Consider the following 20423-nt stretch of genomic DNA (forward strand, 5'->3'; position numbering starts at 1 on the left):
GATGATGGACGGATGATGGATGGATGATGGATGGATGATGGATGATGGATGGATGGATGATGGACGTATGATGGATGGATGGATGATGGACGGATGATGGATGGATGGATGATGGATGGATGATGGATGATGGATGGACGGATGATGGATGGATGATGGATGGATGGATGATGGACGGATGATGGATGGATGGATGATGGATGGATGATGGATGGATGATGGATGATGGATGGATGGATGATGGACAGATGATGGATGATGGATGGATGATGGTTGATGGATGGACGGATGATGGATGGATGATGGATGGATGGATGATGGATGGACGGATGATGGATGGATGATGGATGGATGATGGATGGATGGATGATGGATGATGGATGGATGGATGATGGACGGATGATGGATGGATGGATGATGGATGGATGATGGACGGATGATGGATGGATGGATGATGGATGAATGATGGATGGACAGATGATGGATGGATGATGGATGGATGATGGATGGACAGATGATGGATGGATGATGGACGGATGATGGATGGATGGATGATGGATGATGGACGGATGATGGGTGGATGATGGATGGATGGATGATGGATGCTGATAGATGGATGATGATTGGATAGATGGATAGATGGAGATGGACAATGCATGGATGGAAATCCACACAACCCACATCTAAGACTCCCCATCTGTCCCCATTCTCATCATGTCTTGCCTGTATCATTGAAGCTCTCCTATCTTCTCTAATATAAATCTCCCTTTCATTTTTCTAGGTTCAATGCCAGCCAAATCTGCCTCTTCCTGGAAGCTTCCCTTAATTACAATCAGATGCAATCTCTCTACCTCTCCTTTTTCATGGTTCCTCTATCACCTTTAGGATGATGAAAGACGGGGTCCCTCCACTCTTCCATAACTGGTGCCTGCCCATCTCTCTCCAGCGTCACCAGCTCCCACCATATTCAATTATTTCTTTCCCTGAAAACTTCATGCTGCTTCCATCTCAATATGTGGAACATCCAGTTCTGCACACAGCAAACTCCTACATAAAGTCAAAGCCCAACTCACATGTTTTCATCTCAGGGAACTCTTCACTGACTCCCTCCCCAAGCAGAATTACCACGCTGTGCAAAGGACTTAAGCCTCCCCTATCAACAGACATCTATTGAGAAACCTACTGTGTGCAGGCATTCTTCCAGGTGCCAGGGCTGTAAAACAAAGTCCCTGACCTCACAGAGCTCATGGTCAGCTGGCAAAGACAGAAAACAAACAAATCAATCCATGGCTGATATAAACACCAGGGATGGCATGTGCTGTTGTTGTTGTTAGGTGCCATCGAGTGTGTGCTGACTCACAGTGACCCTACGTACAACAGAAGCAAACACTGCCCAGTCTGGCACCATCCTCATAATACTTGCTACACTTGAGCCCATTGCTGCAGTCACTGTGTCAATCCATCTCATTGAGGCTCTTTTTCACTGACCCCCCTGGTGAAAGCATTGTGCTGCTAACAAAAGGTCAGCAATTCGAACTCATCAGCCACTCCACAAGAAAAAGATGAGGCAGTCAGCTTATATAAAGATTACAGCCTTGGAGACCCTGTGGTGCAGTTCCACTCTGTCCTCTAGGGATGCTGTGGGTCAGAATCGACACCACAGCAGCGGGTGTGGTTTGGACTTGACTTGCATGAAGATGACAGCCTTGGAGACCCTGTGTTGCAGTTCCACTCTGTCCACTAGGGGCGCTGTGAGTCGGAATTGACTGTAAGGCAGTGGGTTTGGTTTGGGCTTTGCTTGTATCAAGACTGATAGCCTGGGAAGCCCTGTGGTGCAGTTCCACTCTGTCCTCTAGGGGCGCTGTGAGTCAGAATCGACTCCATGGCAGTGGGTTGGGTTTGGGCTTTGCTTGGGTAAAGATTACAGTCTTGGAAACCCTGTAAGGCAATTCTACTCTGTCCTCCCGGGTTGCTGAGTTGGAATCAACTCCATAGCAATGGGTTTGGTTGGGTTTTTCTTTTCTGCTTTACCAAGCATGATGTCCTCCTCCAGGAACTGGTTTCCCCTGATAACATGCGCTAGGCAAGTAATAAAGTAGCATAGCAAAGGGTTGAAGAATGATGGTGACGGGTGTCTTTCATGAGGTGATTTGGCAAGTATAGCTGAGAAGATAACACTTGCACAAAGACCTGAAAGAATAGAGGGCATGAGTCATGGGGATGTCTGGGGAGAGCGCATTCCAGGCAGGAAGATGAGCGAGTGCAAAGGCCCTAAGGCAGGAAGGAATAGGGCAGGTGTGTTGGAAGAACAGAGAGGAAGCCGCTGTGGCTGAAACAGACAAAGACAGAAGGAAAGAGACAAGAGACGGTATCGGAGTAAGAACAGGGGCCACATCATTCAGGGTCTTGTGTGGGCAACCGGAAGGACTTTAACTTTTGCTCCACATGAGATAGGGGGATTTTGACCTGGTCTACGTTTTAGCAAGATCACCATATACGACAACTGGTGTTTATGTGCCTGCAGCAGACACTGCTGCTCTCAGCTAAACTACATTTCCCAGGCTCCTTTGCAGTTAAGGGAGCCCACATGACCAAGTTCTGGCCAATGGGATGTAAGCAGATCCGAGCCTTGTGCCTTCCAAGCCACACACAAAACCTCTGGGGCAATTCTTGACTCTTTCCCTTCCGCCATGTGCTGGCTCAAGGCAGAAAATCCAGCGGCAGAGTCTGGGACGCTAGGTGGCAAAACGGTTAACCTCTTGGCTGCTAATTGAAAGGTTGGCAGTTTGAACCCACACAGAAGCCCCACAGGAGAGAGATCTGGTGATGTTTCGGTAAATAATGCAGCCTAGAAAACCCAATGGTGCTCTGGTGGAGCAGCGCCTAAGGCATCTGACTACTAACCAGAAGGTAGGCAGTTCAAACCCACCAGCCACTCCACGGGAGGAAAAGCCAACACAGCAGTTCTACTCTGTCACGTGGGCTTGCGATGAGTCAAAACTCAGCTCTAAAGCACGTAATCCATGATGTGAACAATCAAACTCACAGAAAAAGACCTGCTTTACTGGTCTGATGGAGACTGGTGAGATCTCCAAGACTATGGCCCCAGTTACCCATCAGGTTGGAATAGAACTCACTCCCGTGGCTTCCAGCCAAACAATACATAGGCATAAAGGGAGGTAGATACCCACTGCCTTAGAGTTGGACCCGACTCATAGCGACCCCTCCTTGGGTTTCTGAGACAGTATCTCTACGGAAGTAGATTGCCCAAACTTCCTTCTGAGGAGTAGCTGGTGGGTTTGAACCACCAGCCTTCTGGTGAGCAGTCAAGTGCCTTAGGCACTACGCCACCAGAGCTCCTACCTTCACAGAAGCAAAGCCCAAACCAAACCCAGTGCCTGGAGGGGATTCTGACCCACAGCGCCCCTAGAGGACAGAGTGGAACTGCACCACAGGGTCTCCAAGGCTGTCAGTCTTTATGGGAGCAAAGCCCAAACCACACCCACTGGAAGCAAAGCCCAAACCAAAGTCACTGCCATTGACTTGACTTGACTCCTAGCGACCCCTCCCTGGGTTTCCGAGGCAGTATCTCTATGGAAGTAGATTGCCCAACCTTCCTTCCGAGGAGTGGCTGGTGGGTTTGATCCTCCAGTCTTCCGGTAAGCAGTCAAATGCATTAGGCACTAGGCCACCAGAGCGCCTATCAGGTAGATACAGTCCTTAAAACAATCAATCAGGGGAGAACAGAAGCGCAGCGTTTGCACAGGGAGATAGCTTAGGGAGCAGGGACGCATAGGAAAGAAGTCTATTCTGACTCACAGCGCCCCTAGAGGACAGAGTGGAACTGCCCAACAGGGTCTCCAAGGCTGTCAATCTTTACAGAAGCAAAACCCAAACCACACCCACTGCAGTGGAGTCGATTCCCACTCACAGCGCCCCTAGAGGACAGAGTGGAACTGCCCATAGTGTTTACAAGGCTGTCAATCTTTATGGAAGCAAAGCCCAAAGCAAACCCACTGCTGTCCAGCCGACTCTGACTCACAGCGCCCCTAGAGGACAGAGTGGAACTGCACCACAGGGTTTCCAAAGCTGTAATCCTTACAGAAACAGAAATCCCACACTTTTCCCTGCAGAGCAGCTGGTGGGTTCAAACTGTCATTTTTTTTCTATTCGCAAGTGCTTAAGCACCACCAGGGCTCCTCAGCACACAGTAGACACTCAAAAACGTTTGATGAATGAACAATGTCCAGGGGAATTTCTCTGACTTTCCAAACCCATGACCCCATAAGCTTCCTGTTCCTTTATCCCAGCAGTTAAAGCACCATCCCCTGACCAGCAGTATCAGCATCATCTCGGAGGTTCTTCGAAATGCAAATTCTCAGCCCCAAACCAGACCTAGTGAACCAGAAACTCCTGGGGTAGCACCCAGCCATGTGTTGTAACAAGCTCTCCACAATATTGTGAAATACACACAAGTTTGTTTATGCCCTTCCTCCCTGATACCCTCTTACATTCCAAAAACCCCCATGACACCCCGAGATTTGACTCACAGAGTCAACAGCATCCGGTGGTTCTACGAAGGCAGAGAACTCCACCAGTTGCAACCTGGCGGTGCCCAGGGCCCGAGTCTGCCAAGCTGGGGGTGATGGGGCAGGTGGGGGCAAAGCCGGGGGTGAGAGGGCTTGTGGGGGCTCGTACCCTGGAGAGAAAAGAGAGAATAATAATAATAATAATAACAAAAAGTAGCTAATATTTATGGGCTGTGTCAGGCACTGTTCTCTCTTGCCTACCTCCACTTAGAAGCTGAAAAAGCTAAATACTCACTTTCCCAGCATCCCTTGCAGCTAGAGGTGGCCATGTGACACAGTTCTGGCCAATGAGACGTTAGGGAAAAATCTGCTGGGAGCTTCTGGGAAGGAATTTCTTCCCGAACTTTGGGAGGAGAAAGCTTTTTGGCCCTGACCAACTCTTACTTGGGATGTGATGCCTGGAGTCACAACAGCCATTTTGTGCCAAAGAGACAGAGGCCGAGAGAATGACAGAGCTGCCAGACCTGATACTGTTGAGCTCCTGAGGCAGCACGGGGCAGCCCACCTCCAGACTTTTTGTTTCATGGACTAACTCAAGCCTTTATTTACCATTTAAGGGACTCTTAATTTGGCAGTTCTGTTACCTGCAGCCAAAAGCACTCTTAATCAATGAATCTGTGGACCCTGAGAGAGAAAGGGACTCCCTCTCTCACTAAAGGAGTGATTATGAGTTCTCAGGGCCACATAAGCAGGGACTGGGGGGCACCATCTTTGCTGCCAGGGAGGCAGAACCTGCCTGGGAATGAAGCCACCACAGAGGAAAGCAGAGCCAAGCAAGTCCTGATGCTATGATTTCAGCCCCTGGATCCAGCCATGCCTGAAGCTGTCCCCCTGGAATATCAGTTATCTAAACCAATGAATTCCTTTCTTATCTTTTGTAAGCTAGCTTGACTGGCGTTTCTGTCACTTGTGACCAAACGAATCCTGATGAGACAGTGTCAAAAGCCAGCACGGGAGAACACCAACAGGCCACGTCTCACTACCCGCCAAAAATTCTGCTACTCATCTTTCTCCCCTGCCTCCCAGAGCTGGATCTCAGAAAGAGGACAGACAACATGTGCCCTGACCAATGGCAGGCTGAGGAGCCAGGGGCCCAACCAGGGAGGGAGGACCGGCTCTTACCTGGGAGGTCAGTGGATGGGGGAGTCAGAGACAAGGAGAACAGCGTCTGCGAAAACGGCTTCACGCTGAGGGAAGAAGAGAGCCGGGGGTGTCAGTATGGTGGCAAGGTGCTAACTGGACCAGCTCATGTTTACAGAACGGAGCCCTGGTGGAACAATGGTTAAGCACTCTGCTGCTCACCGAAAGGTTGGCAGTTTGAACCCACCCAGCGGCACCATGAGAGAAAGACCTGCAAAGATCACAGCCCAGAAAACCCTACAGAGCAGCTCTACTCTGTCACCTGGTTGCTATGAGTCGAAAATCAACTCAACGTCGCCTGACAACAATAACAATTACCAAGAGGCCACAGCAAGTGCAAGTGCAAGTACCCAATAAGTAATACCTTATCAAAGTACACAATATGTAAGACCTTATCAAATCCTCGCAGGCTTTGAGGTATTCATTAATTAGGAACAATTAGTCTTCTTTCCATTTTGCAGATGAGAAAACTGAGTACCCAGGGATTAAGTGACCCACCCAAAATCACACAGCTGGGGCATGGTAGAGTCTGGAATAAAAACATAGGACAGTCCCAACCACAGAGCCTATACTCCTGGCTGTGACATGTTGGTAGCTCTCAAAAATTGGCAGAAAGATATACCAATAGGTCTCTATTTGCCTGAAGTAGCAGAGGAAAGAGAGTCAGGAACGGGAAGAGGATTTGGAATGTGTGGCACAAGGCCTCCATGAACAACTGCCTCCTTTTCCGCGAGACCAGAACTGGATGGTTCCCAGCTACAATTACAGAACATTCTGAACAAAAATTTCATAGAAGAATCATGATCAAAAGGGGGAAAATGCAGAACAGAATTTCACATTCTCATGGAATCTAGATTTTCTGGAGCCATGGAAAATGGATGAAGCCCTGAAATTACCAAACTGAGATGATCTTTAAACCTTAAAACAAAAAACAGCCCTGAAGTCTTAAACCCAAAGGACAGTTTAGCTGAACCACTGAAAACTGGTTGTCCTGACCATTATGCTCTTTAAAAAAAAAAAAATTTCTGCCATCAAGTCGTTTCCGACTCATAGCAAACCCAATTGGGTTTTCGAGGCTGTAATTTTTTTTTTTTTTTTTTAATTGTGATTTGGGTGAAAGTTTACAGAGCAAATTAACTTTCCATATAGCAGTTCACATACACTTTGTCTTACAACATTGACTGCAATTTCCCACAATGCAACAGTTCGCCTCCCACATCCTCCCCATGGTTACCTACTACTCCCTGTGTCCATCCCTCCATGCACTCCTGCCCCCTGAGCTGTCTCCCTGTGCATACACAGCCCTTCTTTCTCCCATGATTGTTCTCTCCAAGGAGTGTATCTACCTAATATAAGTGTTCAGCTCATATGCCTGTCTTTTGTTTGGCTAGAATCCACAGGACCAGGTTCAATTCTAGACCTGAAGGGCAGCTGGGGGCCACAGTCTCAGTGATTCCATCAGGCTCTATCCAACCAGCAAACCTGGTCCTTTTTTTTAAATGATTTTTGAGTTTTGTTCCATATTGTTCTCCCACTTTATCCAGGATCTCCTACATAGATCCCCCTCTGAGTGGTTGGCAGTGGTAGCTGGGCACCATCTAGTTCTTCTGGTCTCATACTTGTATAGGCTGAGGATCGCACAGTGTACCAGTCCCTTGGAATAATTGTTTCCCTGCATTTTTGATTTTCTTCATTCTCCTTTGCTCTGGACAAGAAGAGACCCATCGTTGCATCTAGATGGCTGCCTGCAAGCCGCTACTCACCAAAGTAAGATGTGGAACAATGTTGTGTGTAGTATGTTCTGCCAATTGAGCTTGATGTTCCCTGCGACCATGGGCCCAAGCCCACAGGTCCAACTACTCACTCCCTCCGAGGCTGTAAATCTTTACAGAAGTAGATCACCTAGTCTTCCTTCCACGGAGTGGCTGGTGGGTTTGAACCGCTGACCTTCTGGTTAGCAGTCAAGTGCCTTATCCACTACTCCACCAAAGCTCCTATTTGGGAGCTATCTACATGGGATCAAATTGACCAACAGCACCTCCAGAGATTAGATAAGAACCTTGGAGGGCAGTGAGTTATGTAAATGGGGGAGGATCAATTCAGAAAAGGGGGGTGAGAATGGTTGTTTAATTCAAAGAATGTAATCACTGCCACTTAACTGCACATGTGGAATCTGTTGAATTGATCCATGTTTTGCTAAGTATATTCTCAACAACAAAATAAATAAAACTTATAAAGAAATTACTCACTCTGGAACATTCCAGGGGGCTCCAGAACCCCCTGACCAAAACTGGAAAATCTCAGAGGCCTTGAGAGGAAACAAGGAAAGGGTTGAGTCAGTTCCCCTGTTGGCAACCAGAACCCCACCTTTCCAGCCCCAAGCCCCGCAACCCCCAGTCCAGGGCCACCTGAGGGCTGGTGGGACCCAGTTTGGCCGGCAGGGAAGGTGCTGAGATGAGTTGGGCTGAGGACATGGTGGCCACTGTCTGGAAAGCCTTGTCCTTGGAAACCTGGTCCTGGGGAAGAAGTCGGAGGCCCGTGTGTAGACACAGCAAGGGTGGGACAGTGGCAGAGCAGGGCAGGCAGGGGCAGACGCAGGGTCAGAGGTCAAGGGTCAGGGGTGAGTCCGTACCCTCTATGACAGCCCCCTGCCCCACCTTGCCTCCTCCTGAGGAGGGACACTGGTCTAGCTAAGGGAAGGGAGTAACAGCAACCAGAGTAGGTGAGAGGATGGGCAGAAGGACTTACCACATTCAGGGCCTGCCCGAGGGGGCGGGGAGAGAGTGCCAAAGAAGGAAAGAAAACACGACTTAGGAAGTGACCCCCGGACTCCCCCACCTCCCGGCCCTATTGGTTCCACAGCCCCACCCCCCTGCCCCACCCTGACCTGACCGGAGGGATGAGGGGAAGGTGTGTGTGAGGTGCTGTTGTTGTTATGTGCCCTGGAGTCAGCCCTGACTCATAGTGACCCCTCCTTGGGTTTCCAAGGCAGTATCACTACAGAAGTAGGATTGCCCAACCTTCTGGTTAGCAGTCAAGTGCCTTAGGCACTATGCTACTAGGAAGTGGAAGGAAGAGCGGGCCAGGCCTAGAGGAAGGGGTTTCCAGGCCCCCCCCAAAAAAAAAAGAGACAAGAAGGAGGGTTTCTAGGTCAAGAAAGCGCAGGTTTCCGGATGCCCAGGATATGAGCATCTCAGACTCGGAGGGAACAGGCGGGAATGACTCCCGGTCCAGACGGGACAGAGTGGGAAACGCTGCAGGATCAGGAAAGGCCGGAAGCGACGGATTGAGACGCAGACGATAAGGGAAGGAAGGCTCCTGGGTACAGAGGAGGACAGGACATGGTCGTCCCCAAGTGCAAAGGACGAGGCGGAGGAGCGCACATCCGGAGGCGGCGCCGACTCATCTGGACCTGGCAGGACAGAGTAGAACCGCCCCACGTGGCTTCGCAGGCCGGCGGCTTTACGCAGCGACCGCCACCTTTCTCCCAAGAACAGCTGCGTGGATTCGGACTGCTGACCTCTCAGTGAGCACCGCGCCACCCGGGCTCCTTCTCGGGACCAGAGGGAGCAGGACGCCCGGAGGGCTAAGAAAGGGGAGGAGCGGGCCCCTCGGACAGGAGGTGAGGGCGGGAGGGGCCACAGGGGGTGCAGGTGTGGGAAGGGGCGCGGTGAACAGCGCAGGAGAAGGAACAGAGACCAGGAGCCTGGAAGAGTGGAGAGGAAAGGGAGGGGGCGGAGGGGATGGGGCGGAAGACGACAGCCCCCAGGGGAGAGGCTGACGCCCCAGCCCCGTGGGCACGGCTAGCCCTCGGGGCCCCTCTGCCTGTGGGTCTCCCCATACCCAAAATGGGGTCTCTAATCCCCACCTCTGGGTGCCTGTCTGCCTCTCTCTGGGTCTCTGTCTCCCTCTCTCTCTGGGTCTCTGTCCCCCTCTCTCTCTGGGTCTCTGTCCCCTTCTCTCTCTGGGTCTCTGTCCCCCCCTCTCTGGGTCTCTGTCCCCCTATCTCTGGGTCTCTGTCCCCCCCTCTCTGGGTCTCTGTCCCCCTCTCTCTGGGTATCTGTCCCCCTCTCTCTGGGTCTCTGTCCCCCTCTCTCTGAGCCTCTGTCCCCCTCTCTCTGGGTCTCTGTCCCCCTCTCTCTCTGGGTCTCTGTCCCCCTCTCCCCCTGCCTCCCCCACAATCCACCCTCTGTCTCAGGGCCTCAGCCTTGGTCTCTACCTTGAGCTTGGATTGGATTTCCCTCGATTTCCTTCGGGCCAAAACCTGGATGTGACTGGAGACCTGGAGGGATTGAGAGAGAAAAACGATTCAGTCCACAGCCACTGGGTCCCCGTCCTTCCTGCCTCCAGGCCCCGGAGAGAGCTCCCTCCGCACCGCGCTACGTCCGTGTGGCCACAAGGCCACCTCTGCCACAGTCTGTTACTTCTCCCGAGCTGCCCCTGGCCCTTCCTGTCTCCGGCCCCCTCCCACGGCCTCCTTTGCTCCCCGTGCTTCCCGACTCTCCACAGCTCTAACCATAGTCCTCACGCTCACTGACATGGAGTCGACTCCGGCTTCTAGGAACCCCCACTGGGTTTCCAAGGCTGTACATCCAGACAGAAGCAGACCGCCTCATCTTTATTCCACAGAGCAGCTGGTGGGTTCAAACTACCGACCTTTGGGTTAGCAGCCAAGTGTCTTAACCACTCCACCAGCTTGTACTAGACAAAGCACACCTGTTATATGACTACGTTAACCAGCGCTACGGGCCTCTTATGTCGATTCCGACTCATGGTGAGCCCCCGTGTACGCAGTGTAACTGTGCTTCAAAGGGCTTTCAACAGCTGATGTTTTAGAAATAGATTCCCAGGCCTTTCTTCTGAAGCCTCTGGGTGAGTGTGAACTGCCATCCTTTCAGTAAGTAGTCAAGCACTCAACCACTTATACCACCCAGGGACTCCTGTATTTACCTGTGCTAAAGCTCACACCAAACCCAGTGCCTGAAGTCGATTCTGACTCACAGCGCCCCTAGAGGACAGAGTGGAACTGCCCCACAGGGTTTCCCAGGCTGTAACCTTTACAGGAGCAAAGCCCAAACCACACCCAGTGCCTTGGAGTCTATTCCAGCTCACAGCGCCCCTAGAGGGCAGAGTGGAACTGCACCACAGGGTCTCCAAGGCTGTCAATCTTTACAGGGGGAGCTCTGGTAGCATAGTGGTTAAGGCACTTGACTGCTAACCAGAAGGCTGGAGGTTCAAATCCACCAGCCACTCCTCTGAAGGAAGGTTGGGCAATCTACTTCCGTAGTGATACTGCCTCGGAAACCCAAGGAGGGGTCGCTATGAGTCGGGTCTGACTCGATGGCACATAACAACAACAACAACAATCTTTACAGGAGTAAAGCCCAAACCAAACCCACTGCCATGGAGTCAATTCCAACTCACAGCGCCCCTAGAGGACAGAGTGGAACTGCCCCACAGGGTTTCCAAGGCTATCAATCCTTACAGAAAAAAAAAAAAACTCACTGCTATCCAGTCGGATCCGACTCATAGCAACCCCTCCTTGAGTTTCCATAGCAACCCCTCCTTGGGTTTCCAAGGCAGTATCACTACAGAAGTGCCCTGCCCAACCTTCCTTCTGAGGAGTGGCTGGTGGGTTTGAACCGCCAGCCTTCTGGTCAGTAGTCAAATGCCTTAGGCACTACACCACCAGGGCTCCCATACGGAAGCAAAGCCCAAACCAAACTCAGGGCTGTGAAATCGATTCCAACTCACAGCGCCCCTAGAGGACAGAGTGGAACTGCCCCCCTCTAGGGTTTCCAAGGCTGTCAATCTTCACAGAAGCCAACTATGTCCTCTTTCTCCTGCAGAGCTGCTGGTGGGTTCGAACTGCTGATCTCTGGGTTAGCAGCTGAATGTTTAACCACTGTGCCACGAGAGCTCCTTAGAGCCATGCTAGACAAAGCAGATTAGCCAACATGCCAAGAAGACAGGCAAAAGCACACGAACGCGGATCTTCCTTGAACTTGAACCTGCCCATAGTATCTATAATCAGTTACTGATGAGTGAAGTCTGACACAGGGCAACCTCAGGCATCAGAACAGAGCTGTGTTCCGGAGGGCTTGCAGAGGCTGTGTTTTGAAAGAAGACTGCCAAGTTAGCTTCCGAGCCGCCTTCGCATGGGCGGGCCCCTCCCACCTTGCAGTTAGCTGCCAAGCGTGTTGACCGTTCCCATCACCCAGGGACTGTCCTTGACCATATCAGGATGGCCCTAAAGAAACAACCCTTCCCAGAGAGAAACCCACAAGTCAGTCCCGAGACCTGTTTGCGAGTTCGGGTCTTCCCTGTTCTCAGCTTGATATAGCGGGCAATTAGTTCATTCCGACCTGACGAGCAAAAAGATGGAAGAGAGTTAGACTTTCAGCTGAACTTCCCATCAGAGAGGACACTGGGGTTGAAGAGAACAGTGACAGTGCCCAGAAGTCCGTGGCAGGCCAGGCCATGGGGATCCTCAGCGACATGGAAGTGTAATTAAGACTGGACCGGACTGGACCCCAGGAGCTCCGGTAGCATAGCGCCCAAGGCATTCGACTGCTAACCAGAAGGCTGGCGGTTCAAACCCACCAGCCCCTCCTCGGAAGGAAGGCTGGGCAATCTACTTGCGTAGTGATACTGCCTCGGAAACCCAAGGAGGGGTCGCTATGAGTCAAGTCAAGTCAATGGCAGTGACTTTGGTTTGGGCTTTCCTTCCAGTGGGTGTGGTTTGGGCTTTGCTCCCATAGAGACTGACAGCCTTGGAGACCCTGTGGTGCAGTTCCACTCTGTCCTCTAGGGGCGCTGTGGGTCAGAATCCCCTCCAGGCACTGGGTTTGGTTTGGGCTTTGCTTCTGTGAAGGTAGGAGCTCTGGTGGCGCAGTGCCTAAGGCACTTGACTGCTAACCAGAAGGCTGGCGGTTCAAACCCACCAGCCACTCCTCAGAAGGAAGGTTGCGCAACCTACTTCCATAGTGATACCCCCTCAGAAACCCCAGGAGGGGTCGCTATGAGTCAGATCTGACTCGACGGCAGTTAGTTTGGGTTAATTTTGGTTTGGGACTGGACTCCCAGAAGAATGAAGAAATCCGTCCAAGAAGAAGCACCACCAGGACGTTCCTTACGAGCACGGATGGCTGGACTTCATCTCACATACTTTGGTCATGTTGTCAGAAGGGACTCACCCCTGGAGAAGGCTATCATGCTGGGTAAGAGGGTCAGTGACAAGGTCCCTCAACGCCACGGACTGACACAGTGACTGCAATGATGGGCTTAAACAGGGCAAGGACTAGGAGGGGTGCAGGCCCAGGCAGGGTTTCGTTCTGTCGTCGCTGTGAGTCGGAACCCACTCAAGGGCACTAAGGACGACAACAGTTACGAGCACAGGCTTTGGAGGCAGACTGCCTCGGTCTGAAGCCCAGTTCCACCCCACACTCCCCGTGACCTTGGGCAAAGCATTGAATCTTTGAGTGCCTCAGCTTCCTTAACTATGAAAGTGGTGATGACAATCTGACTTCTGAGTCATTGCAAAGATACAGTACGTTTTTACGTGAACAGAGCTTTTAAAACAGAAAAAGTTGATGCCGTGTTGGCTCTAAGTTGTGAAGCAGGTTGCTCAACCTTCCTTCTGAGGAGTGGCTGGTGGGTTTGAACCGCCAGCCTTCTGGTTAGCAGTCAAATGCCTTAGGCACTACGCCACCAGAGCTCCTTATTATTTATTTATTTATTTTACATGAACAGAGCTTTTTAAAAAAAAAAAAAAAAAAAATGCTGCCGCCATGTTGGCTGTGACTCATGGTGACCCCATGTGTGTTCAAGTACAGCCACTCTTCGGAGTTTCATTGCCCGTAATCTCTATGGGAACAGTCAGCCAGCCTGTTGCTTCTGTGGAGTTGATGGGTGGGTGCAAACCGCCCACCTTGAGGTTAGCAGCACAATCACAGTGACCCCACGTGACAGAGCGGAACTGTCCCAGAGGGTTTGCTAAGCTGTGGTTCTTTACGGGAGCAGACCGTCATGTGTTTCTCCTGCAAAGCTGTTGGGTAGGTTCGAACCGCCGACTTCTCGGTTAGGAGCCCAGCTCTAAACCGCTGCACCCCCAGGGACCCTTCGGAGCCCCATTAACGCTGGTGGGATTAGTAACCAGCGGTGGGAGCCCGGGCAGAAGGGAGGCGGACTCACCGTACATCTTGCCCTCATCCGACAGGATGATCTTCCGTCGGCCACAGGGCGGGTAGATGGCCAGGGCCTCCTGGAAGCTCTGCTCGATGTCCGGGCTCCAGACGCCCTCTGCGTCCGGGCCCCCGTCGCCCCCGACCCCCTCGCTGCCGCCGGTGCCCTCTTCACTGCCTTCCTCGCTGCCCGTCCAGCCGCTGCCATCGTCCAAGGGGCCCCCAGCCCCGGGTTCTCCCATCTGGGCCTGGAGAGAAACAGAGCTCACACCAGGTTCGCCTCCCCACCCGGAGGGGGCTCAGGGCTGAGGGAGGAGGGGGTAGGGACCCAGATTAGGGGGGCCTGGAACTCCGGACCCCGGCGAAGCGGGCTGGGGGTCTGGGGAAGCCTACGGTGGGCGTGTTCTCCTCCGAGTTTCCAGGGGAACCTGGATTATGATGAAGTCTTGGCTAAGTTAGAATCACGGCTAGGACCCACGCGGACTGGACCTCTGGCTGTGAACTACCGGTTATAAGAAAGACAGGAGTGTGAGTCTCGTGGCGGGAGAGGGGAGATGTGGGACGGACCTTCCCAGGCCCCCCTCAAGAACCCCAGCAAGGGCTTCAGCAGCAGCTCCCAGAAAGGGAGGAGGAGGGGCACCGGGTCTAGTAAAGCTGAGGGGAGACCGGGGGGGGGGACAGAGACCAGAGAGAGAGGGGGCCAGAGACCCACAGAGAGGGGGACAGAGACCAGAGAGAGGGGGACAGAGACCCAGAGAGAGGGGACAGAGACCAGAGAGACAGGGGGACAGAGACCCACAGAGAGGGGGACAGAGACCAGTGAGAGGGGGACAGAGACCCAGAGAGACAGGGGGACAGAGACCCAGAGAGAGAGGGGACAGAGAGCCAGAGAGAGGGGACAGAGACCCAGAGAGAGGGGGACAGAGACCCAGAGAGAGAGGGGAACAGAGACCCAGAGAGACAGGGGGACAGAGACCCACAGAGAGTGGGACAGAGACCAGAGAGAGGGCGGGACAGAGACCCAGAGAGAGAGGAACAGACACTGAGAGGGAGAAGGGGACAGAGACCCAGAAAGCGGGCGACAGAGACCTAGAGAGAGAGGAGCACAGACCTGGGGGGGCAGACAGAGACCCAGAGAGAGAGGAATAGAGACTCCAAGAAGGACGGGCAGAGACCTTGCCGGCAGAGGGAGGACGGACACCCACAGAGGAAGCCCGAGTCCCAGAGAGAGGGACACAGTGACCCAGAGAGAGACAGGGCCAGACACCCAGAGAGAGACAGGGAGGCCCAGAGAGAGGGGGGCAGGGACCCAGAGACCCAGAAAGAGGGGAGGGCAGAGACCTGGAGAGGAGACCACCAAGATCGCAGAAAGCGGGGTCCGGAGACCTCGAAAGCTCTGGGATAGAGCCTAGGGGCAGAAACTCAGGCCGAGACCGGGGAAGACCCACGAACCCACGGGCTGGGGGGCAGAGGCGCCCAGCCATCGGCCGAACAAAGGGGCCCGCGTCCCCTCCCCCAGCTTCCCACAACCCCCATCGGGGAGGGGCTGTCGGACCCGGGCCTCCCCCGGCGGGCTCCGGGCCCACGCCCTCCCGTCCCGCTGCGCTGCCGGCCTCGCTCCGGATCCTCTTCCCGGTGATTTTCCGGAGGCCGGGAACTGGGAAAAACTTTTTCCAATACAGTCACATCCCGCCTCCCAGGCGCCTGCTTGTCTTTCCAAGGCTTTCCCAGGACCCTAAAGTCCAGGCTGCGAGCCCCTCCTGCTTGGACACAGGAGTCCAGACCCCCAAGCCCTTTGCACCCTCGAACCCAGGAGTCGGGGCCCCAGCCCCCTCCTGCTCCCCCGGACCCAGGAGCCTGGGCCCAGGCAGACAAAGACCCCGGGCCCAACCCGGCAGGGCTGCAGCGTTCAGGACCCTCATAGGCCAGAACCCCAGCGCAGCTCCCCTCCATGTGGCCAGACAAAGGGATGGAGGCGCCGGGTGAGAAAGGTCCCCCCTCATTTCCAGCCCTGGACCCCAAACCTCCGAAGGCAACATCCTGAAGCTTCAGGACGCACCACGGCCCCCTAAACCATCCTGGAAGCCTTCCTTGCACCCACAAATCCCACATCCAAACCCGTTGGGTCACAAACACACGCGGGGTCCTTCTCGCTCCCAAATGATACAGCCCCGGACACCCACACACTCCCACAGCCGAGCCAGCGTCCTCAGCACCCCCCAAACTCACCGCGCATCTCCCCAAGCCAGACCCACACACGGAAACCCTAACTCCGGCCAAAGTTCAACTGCACACCCCCACTCGGGACCCGGTGCCCAAAGAGGGGGCAGCCGTCCCCACACACACAGCGCAGCTCCCAACTCCTAACTTCCCGTCCCGACTCACACACCCCAAAGCAGTACGGGGGCTCCCACCGGCGCCTTCCTACCTCCCGGCCTCGGCTGGGGAGCCGCCCGCGGGGCGCTGACGGGGAGAGAGTTGCCCCAAGCTTTGTTTGGGAAAAGGGGGTGGGACCGCAGGGGGGGCGGGCCCGGCGCCGGACAGCAGGGAGCGGATCCGACCCTGACAATTTTGGGGAGGGTTTTTGCTTTGGGAAAAGAGAGGTGAAGTTTAACTGGGGCCTGGTAGGTTTGGTGGGAACTCAAGACTTTGATGGTTGGGCCCCTGGGAGAAGAGAGAGTGGGGACCCGGGCCCCTGGGTCTGGGGGAGGTGGGGCTGAAGACCCGGAATCCTGAGTCTGAGGGAGGAAGGTTTTGAGGCCCGGATCTCTGAGTACAGGGAGGAAGGGATTGGGGGCCCGGCCCCTCGGGTACCAGAGAGAGGGGTCTGGGGTTTGGACTTCCGGTTCTGATGGGCGAAGGGGACTCCCTGCCTGGATTCCCTTTAATGTGGGTGTCTTGGGAGTGGAAGTAGCACAAACTAGGAAGAATTTTTCCTGTTCTGTGCCAGGAATAATTGCGAGGGTTGGGGCATAAGGAGGGGTCTTGATCTATTTCTCTACTACCGTCTCCCTGTGACCTCACCAGGGTCAAAGGTTGTGGGCAAGGTGAAGGGGAAAGTATTGGAAGTCCATGGAGGTGCTGACTCCCTGTCCAATGTGCCGCTGGACCACAGGTGGCCACAGTCCCAGGGCCAGAAACAAAGCCTCTGTGCTTGAGGGAAGAGGGACTAGGACCCGCACGCCTGGGTCCCTTAGAAATGAGGAGAGTGTTGTAACTGCCACCAGTAAATTGTATACCTGTCAAAAGTTGAACTATCTAAAGTGGTGTGACAGTTATGTTTGCAATAAAAAAAGGAGCTACTGAAGCTTATATACAAACACCTCACTGGATTTGGGTCCTTGATTTGGAGGTTTAGGGTCCTGGTTCATAGGACATCCCAGTCAACCCACCTAATAACTGTGTTTAGTGCTTTTGTTCTACCTCCTAGTTCATTGCACGATGCCTGTGGTCTTGAAAGCTTGCAAGTGGCCATCCAAAGCACCACAATTGGTCTCTATTCACCTGAAGCATCAGAGGAAGGAGTTGAATCAGGAACAGGAGGACGATCCAGAAGGTGTGGCTAATTGTCTTCATGTACAACTGCCTCCTTTGCCACCAGACCAGAACTGGATGGTGCCCAGCTCCCGTGAGTGAACAACTTGGTCAATGATGCCACAGAATCCTTGTCAAAAGGGGGGACACTGTAGAACAGAATTTGACCTTAGAGGGTGGATGAACCCCTGAAACCATGCCCTGACATTATCTAAACAAAAAAAATCCCTTGAATTTTTCTTAAAACCAAACAATAGCTTAATTAGTCAAGAATGTCTAGGGAGCTCTGGTAGCATAGTGGCTAAGGCACTTGACTGCTAACCAGAAGGCTGGCGGTTCAAACCCACCAGCCACTCCTCGGAAGGAAGATGGGGTAATCAACTTCCGTAGTGATACTGCCTCGGAAACCCAAGGAGGGGTCGCTATGAGTTGGGTCCGACTCCACGGCACATAACAACAACAACAACAGTCAAGAATGTCTGCTCTTTGAAGAACTATCTCTCTGGGATCAAATTGACCACAGCAACTCTGAAAGATTAGATAGGAACCTTAGGGGGCAGTTTACGTCGATGGGGGAGGAACAACTCAGAAAAGGTGAGAATGGTTGCACAGCTGTAGAAATGTACTCCATGTCACGGAGTTGTACCTGGGGAAATTGTTGACTTGGTGCGTCTTGGTGTGTAAATTCTCAACAACAAAATAAAATTTAAAGCAAAAATAAATGAGGGGTTGTTTCAAGCTCTGGAGACTTGAGGGGTACCTGAGAGGAAGGTCTTGGATTCCTGAGTTCCTTGGGATTTAAGGTCCCAGAAGACTCAAGTTCTGAAGAGGGCGGGACTTTTTACTGGAACTGGAGCGAGGTTCTTGGTTCAACGTCTCTACACTGCTCCCTACTGGGTGCATGAATCGTTTTAAATCCTGAAGAAAAAAAAGGACAGGGAGAAGCTTGGTGATAGAAACAGAACTACGCAGTGACGGAGCGAACAGTTTCTCACACGCCGGCATTTCCCCAGGAGAGAAGCCAGCTCCAGGCACGGACGCCAGGCCCAGGTGAGAGGGCGCGGCCATGTGCGATTGGGGCGGGACTCCAGCTGGAGGGCTGGCAACAGACAATGGAGGCAAAACTGGATCTCCAGGGCCAAGTTTGTCGTAGGGGCGTGGTCAGCCGGTAGAAGCGTGGCCAGAGAAAGCGCGTCACTGACTTAAGGGGTGGGGCCAATGACGACGGGGCGTGGCTATGCCCTTCGGGGCGTGGCTTTGTCCGTATGGGTGGGGCCATCGAATAGAGGCTCCAGATCTTGATTGAGGTTAGCATACAGGGGTGTGGCCACCTGCGATTAGGGTGAGACTCCAGCTGGGATCAAAAAATAGAGGCAAGACTGGATTTCCACGACTGAAGTCTGTCAATATGGACTTGGGCTGCCGATACAGGCGTGGCCGGCCTATAAAGGTGCGGCCAGAGGAAAAGAAAGTGCTATATAGACTTAAGGGGCGTGGTTATTGAAGGGTGGGGCGTGGTTATGTCCTAAGGGACGTGAAGCGCCAGCTCAGGGGCGTGGCCAGAGAATGGGGGCGTGGCTAGGGCTCGTGGAGCGCATCTAACGCCCCAAGTGTCTGGCCTGGGCGCGAGGCCAGAACTGTTTGGATTTAACAGTCCGTGAGCGGCCAGAGGAGTCCGAGAGTCCGGTGACTTGACTGTGGCCTAAGGCCCAGAAGACGGGGCGGGGCGTGGACAAAGGTTTGGGTAGGAGATCTGGGTAAGAGGCAGAGCCCCGGAGGAGGGGGCGGGGCCTGACTGAAAGTAGGAGGTGGGACTAGAAGGAAGGAACATGGAAGGAGGAAATAGGCCTGGCGTGGGAATGTTTCCTGGGCAAGGGGTGGAGCCTGAGTAAGGGGCTGCGCTTCAGCGAAAGGCTGGTTAAAAATGGAGGCTGTGGAAGACGAGAGCCGAGTGAGGGGTGTGGATGGGGCGTGGCCACCTCGGGGCGGGGCCTTGGTAAGAGGCGGGACCTCTGACCGCCTGCCCTTGCTGCAGCCTGGCCGCCTGCCCTACATGTGGCGCTCGTTGGTGCAGCTGCTGCAGCTCCTCGCTGTGCTGGTATCGCGCTCCGCTGCCGCCCCAATCCGCGATGGCGACTCCCAGGAGAGCTCCTTGGGCTTGCTAAGCCTCCAAAGCCTACTCCAGAGTTTCAGCCAGCTTTTCCTGAAAGTGAGCGATGGCGCGGTTGATTGAGGGGAAGAACAGATCAGAAAAGTGGGCTGGAGGAAGATGACCACGGAAGGAGTTCAGAGAGACGCACTAGGAGATGGGTCGGGACCTAGCAGGGGGAACAACCAGAAGAGAGGGAGGCCGAGAGCCACAGGGGGACGGAGAGATGGAAGGTGAAACGACAAGGAGAGAGGGACAAGGACAAGAGAGGGGAACAGAGCCGGAGAGACAGGGAGAGAAACATTAAGAAAATAACCCAAGAACCCATGCCTTTGAGTGGATTCGGACTCACAGCGTTCCTATGGTACAGAGTAGAACTGCCCCCGCGGGGTTTCCAAGGCTGCCATCTTTATGGAAGGAGTCTATCACATCTTTAGCCCCTGGAGCGGCTGGTGGGTTCAAATCGGCAACCTTTCGATTAGCAGCCCAGCCAGCGCATAACCACTGCACCACCACTCCCTATGACAGACATAACACAAACAAACCCACTGCCACTGAGTCAGTTCCTACTCACAGCGCCCCTAGAGAACAGGGTGGAACTGCCCCATAGGATTTCCAAGGCTGTAGGGGTGCAGTGCCTAAGGCATTTGACTACTGACCAGAAGGCTGGCGGTTCAATCCTACCAGCCCCTCCCTGGAAGGCAGACTGGGCAATCTACTTCCGTAGTGATGTTGTTGTTGTTATGTGCCGTCGAGTCGACCCCGACTCATAGCAACCCCTCCTTGGGTTGCTGAGGCAGCATCACTACGGAAGTAGATTGCCCAACC

At 53.6% G+C, this 20423-nt stretch overlaps 2 protein-coding genes across 2 annotated transcripts in view; one reads left to right on the forward strand and one right to left on the reverse strand.

Moving 5' to 3' along the window:
* The window catches only part of TEAD2 (TEA domain transcription factor 2), a 23562-nt gene extending 9408 nt beyond the window's left edge, over window positions 1-14154 (reverse strand). The window contains exons 1-8 of the mRNA XM_007942831.2: window positions 13923-14154; window positions 12030-12094; window positions 9949-10011; window positions 8478-8489; window positions 8138-8245; window positions 7979-8037; window positions 5712-5776; window positions 4551-4699 (exon numbers count right to left, since the gene is read on the reverse strand). Coding sequence (XP_007941022.1) covers window positions 4551-4699; window positions 5712-5776; window positions 7979-8037; window positions 8138-8245; window positions 8478-8489; window positions 9949-10011; window positions 12030-12094; window positions 13923-14154 — 753 coding nt within the window. The remainder of the gene's footprint in view (window positions 1-4550; window positions 4700-5711; window positions 5777-7978; window positions 8038-8137; window positions 8246-8477; window positions 8490-9948; window positions 10012-12029; window positions 12095-13922) is intronic.
* Window positions 14155-19499: 5345 nt separating this feature from the next.
* Window positions 19500-20423, forward strand: part of DKKL1 (dickkopf like acrosomal protein 1) — a 9631-nt gene continuing 8707 nt past the window's right edge. Inside the window, exon 1 of the mRNA XM_007943009.2 lies at window positions 19500-19655. Within this exon, the coding sequence (XP_007941200.2) occupies window positions 19500-19655 (156 nt within the window). The remainder of the gene's footprint in view (window positions 19656-20423) is intronic.

Source organism: Orycteropus afer, unplaced genomic scaffold, assembly GCF_000298275.1.
Source record: "Orycteropus afer afer isolate SDZICR_OR568_19922 unplaced genomic scaffold, OryAfe1.0 scaffold00099, whole genome shotgun sequence".
NCBI lineage: Eukaryota > Metazoa > Chordata > Mammalia > Tubulidentata > Orycteropodidae > Orycteropus > Orycteropus afer.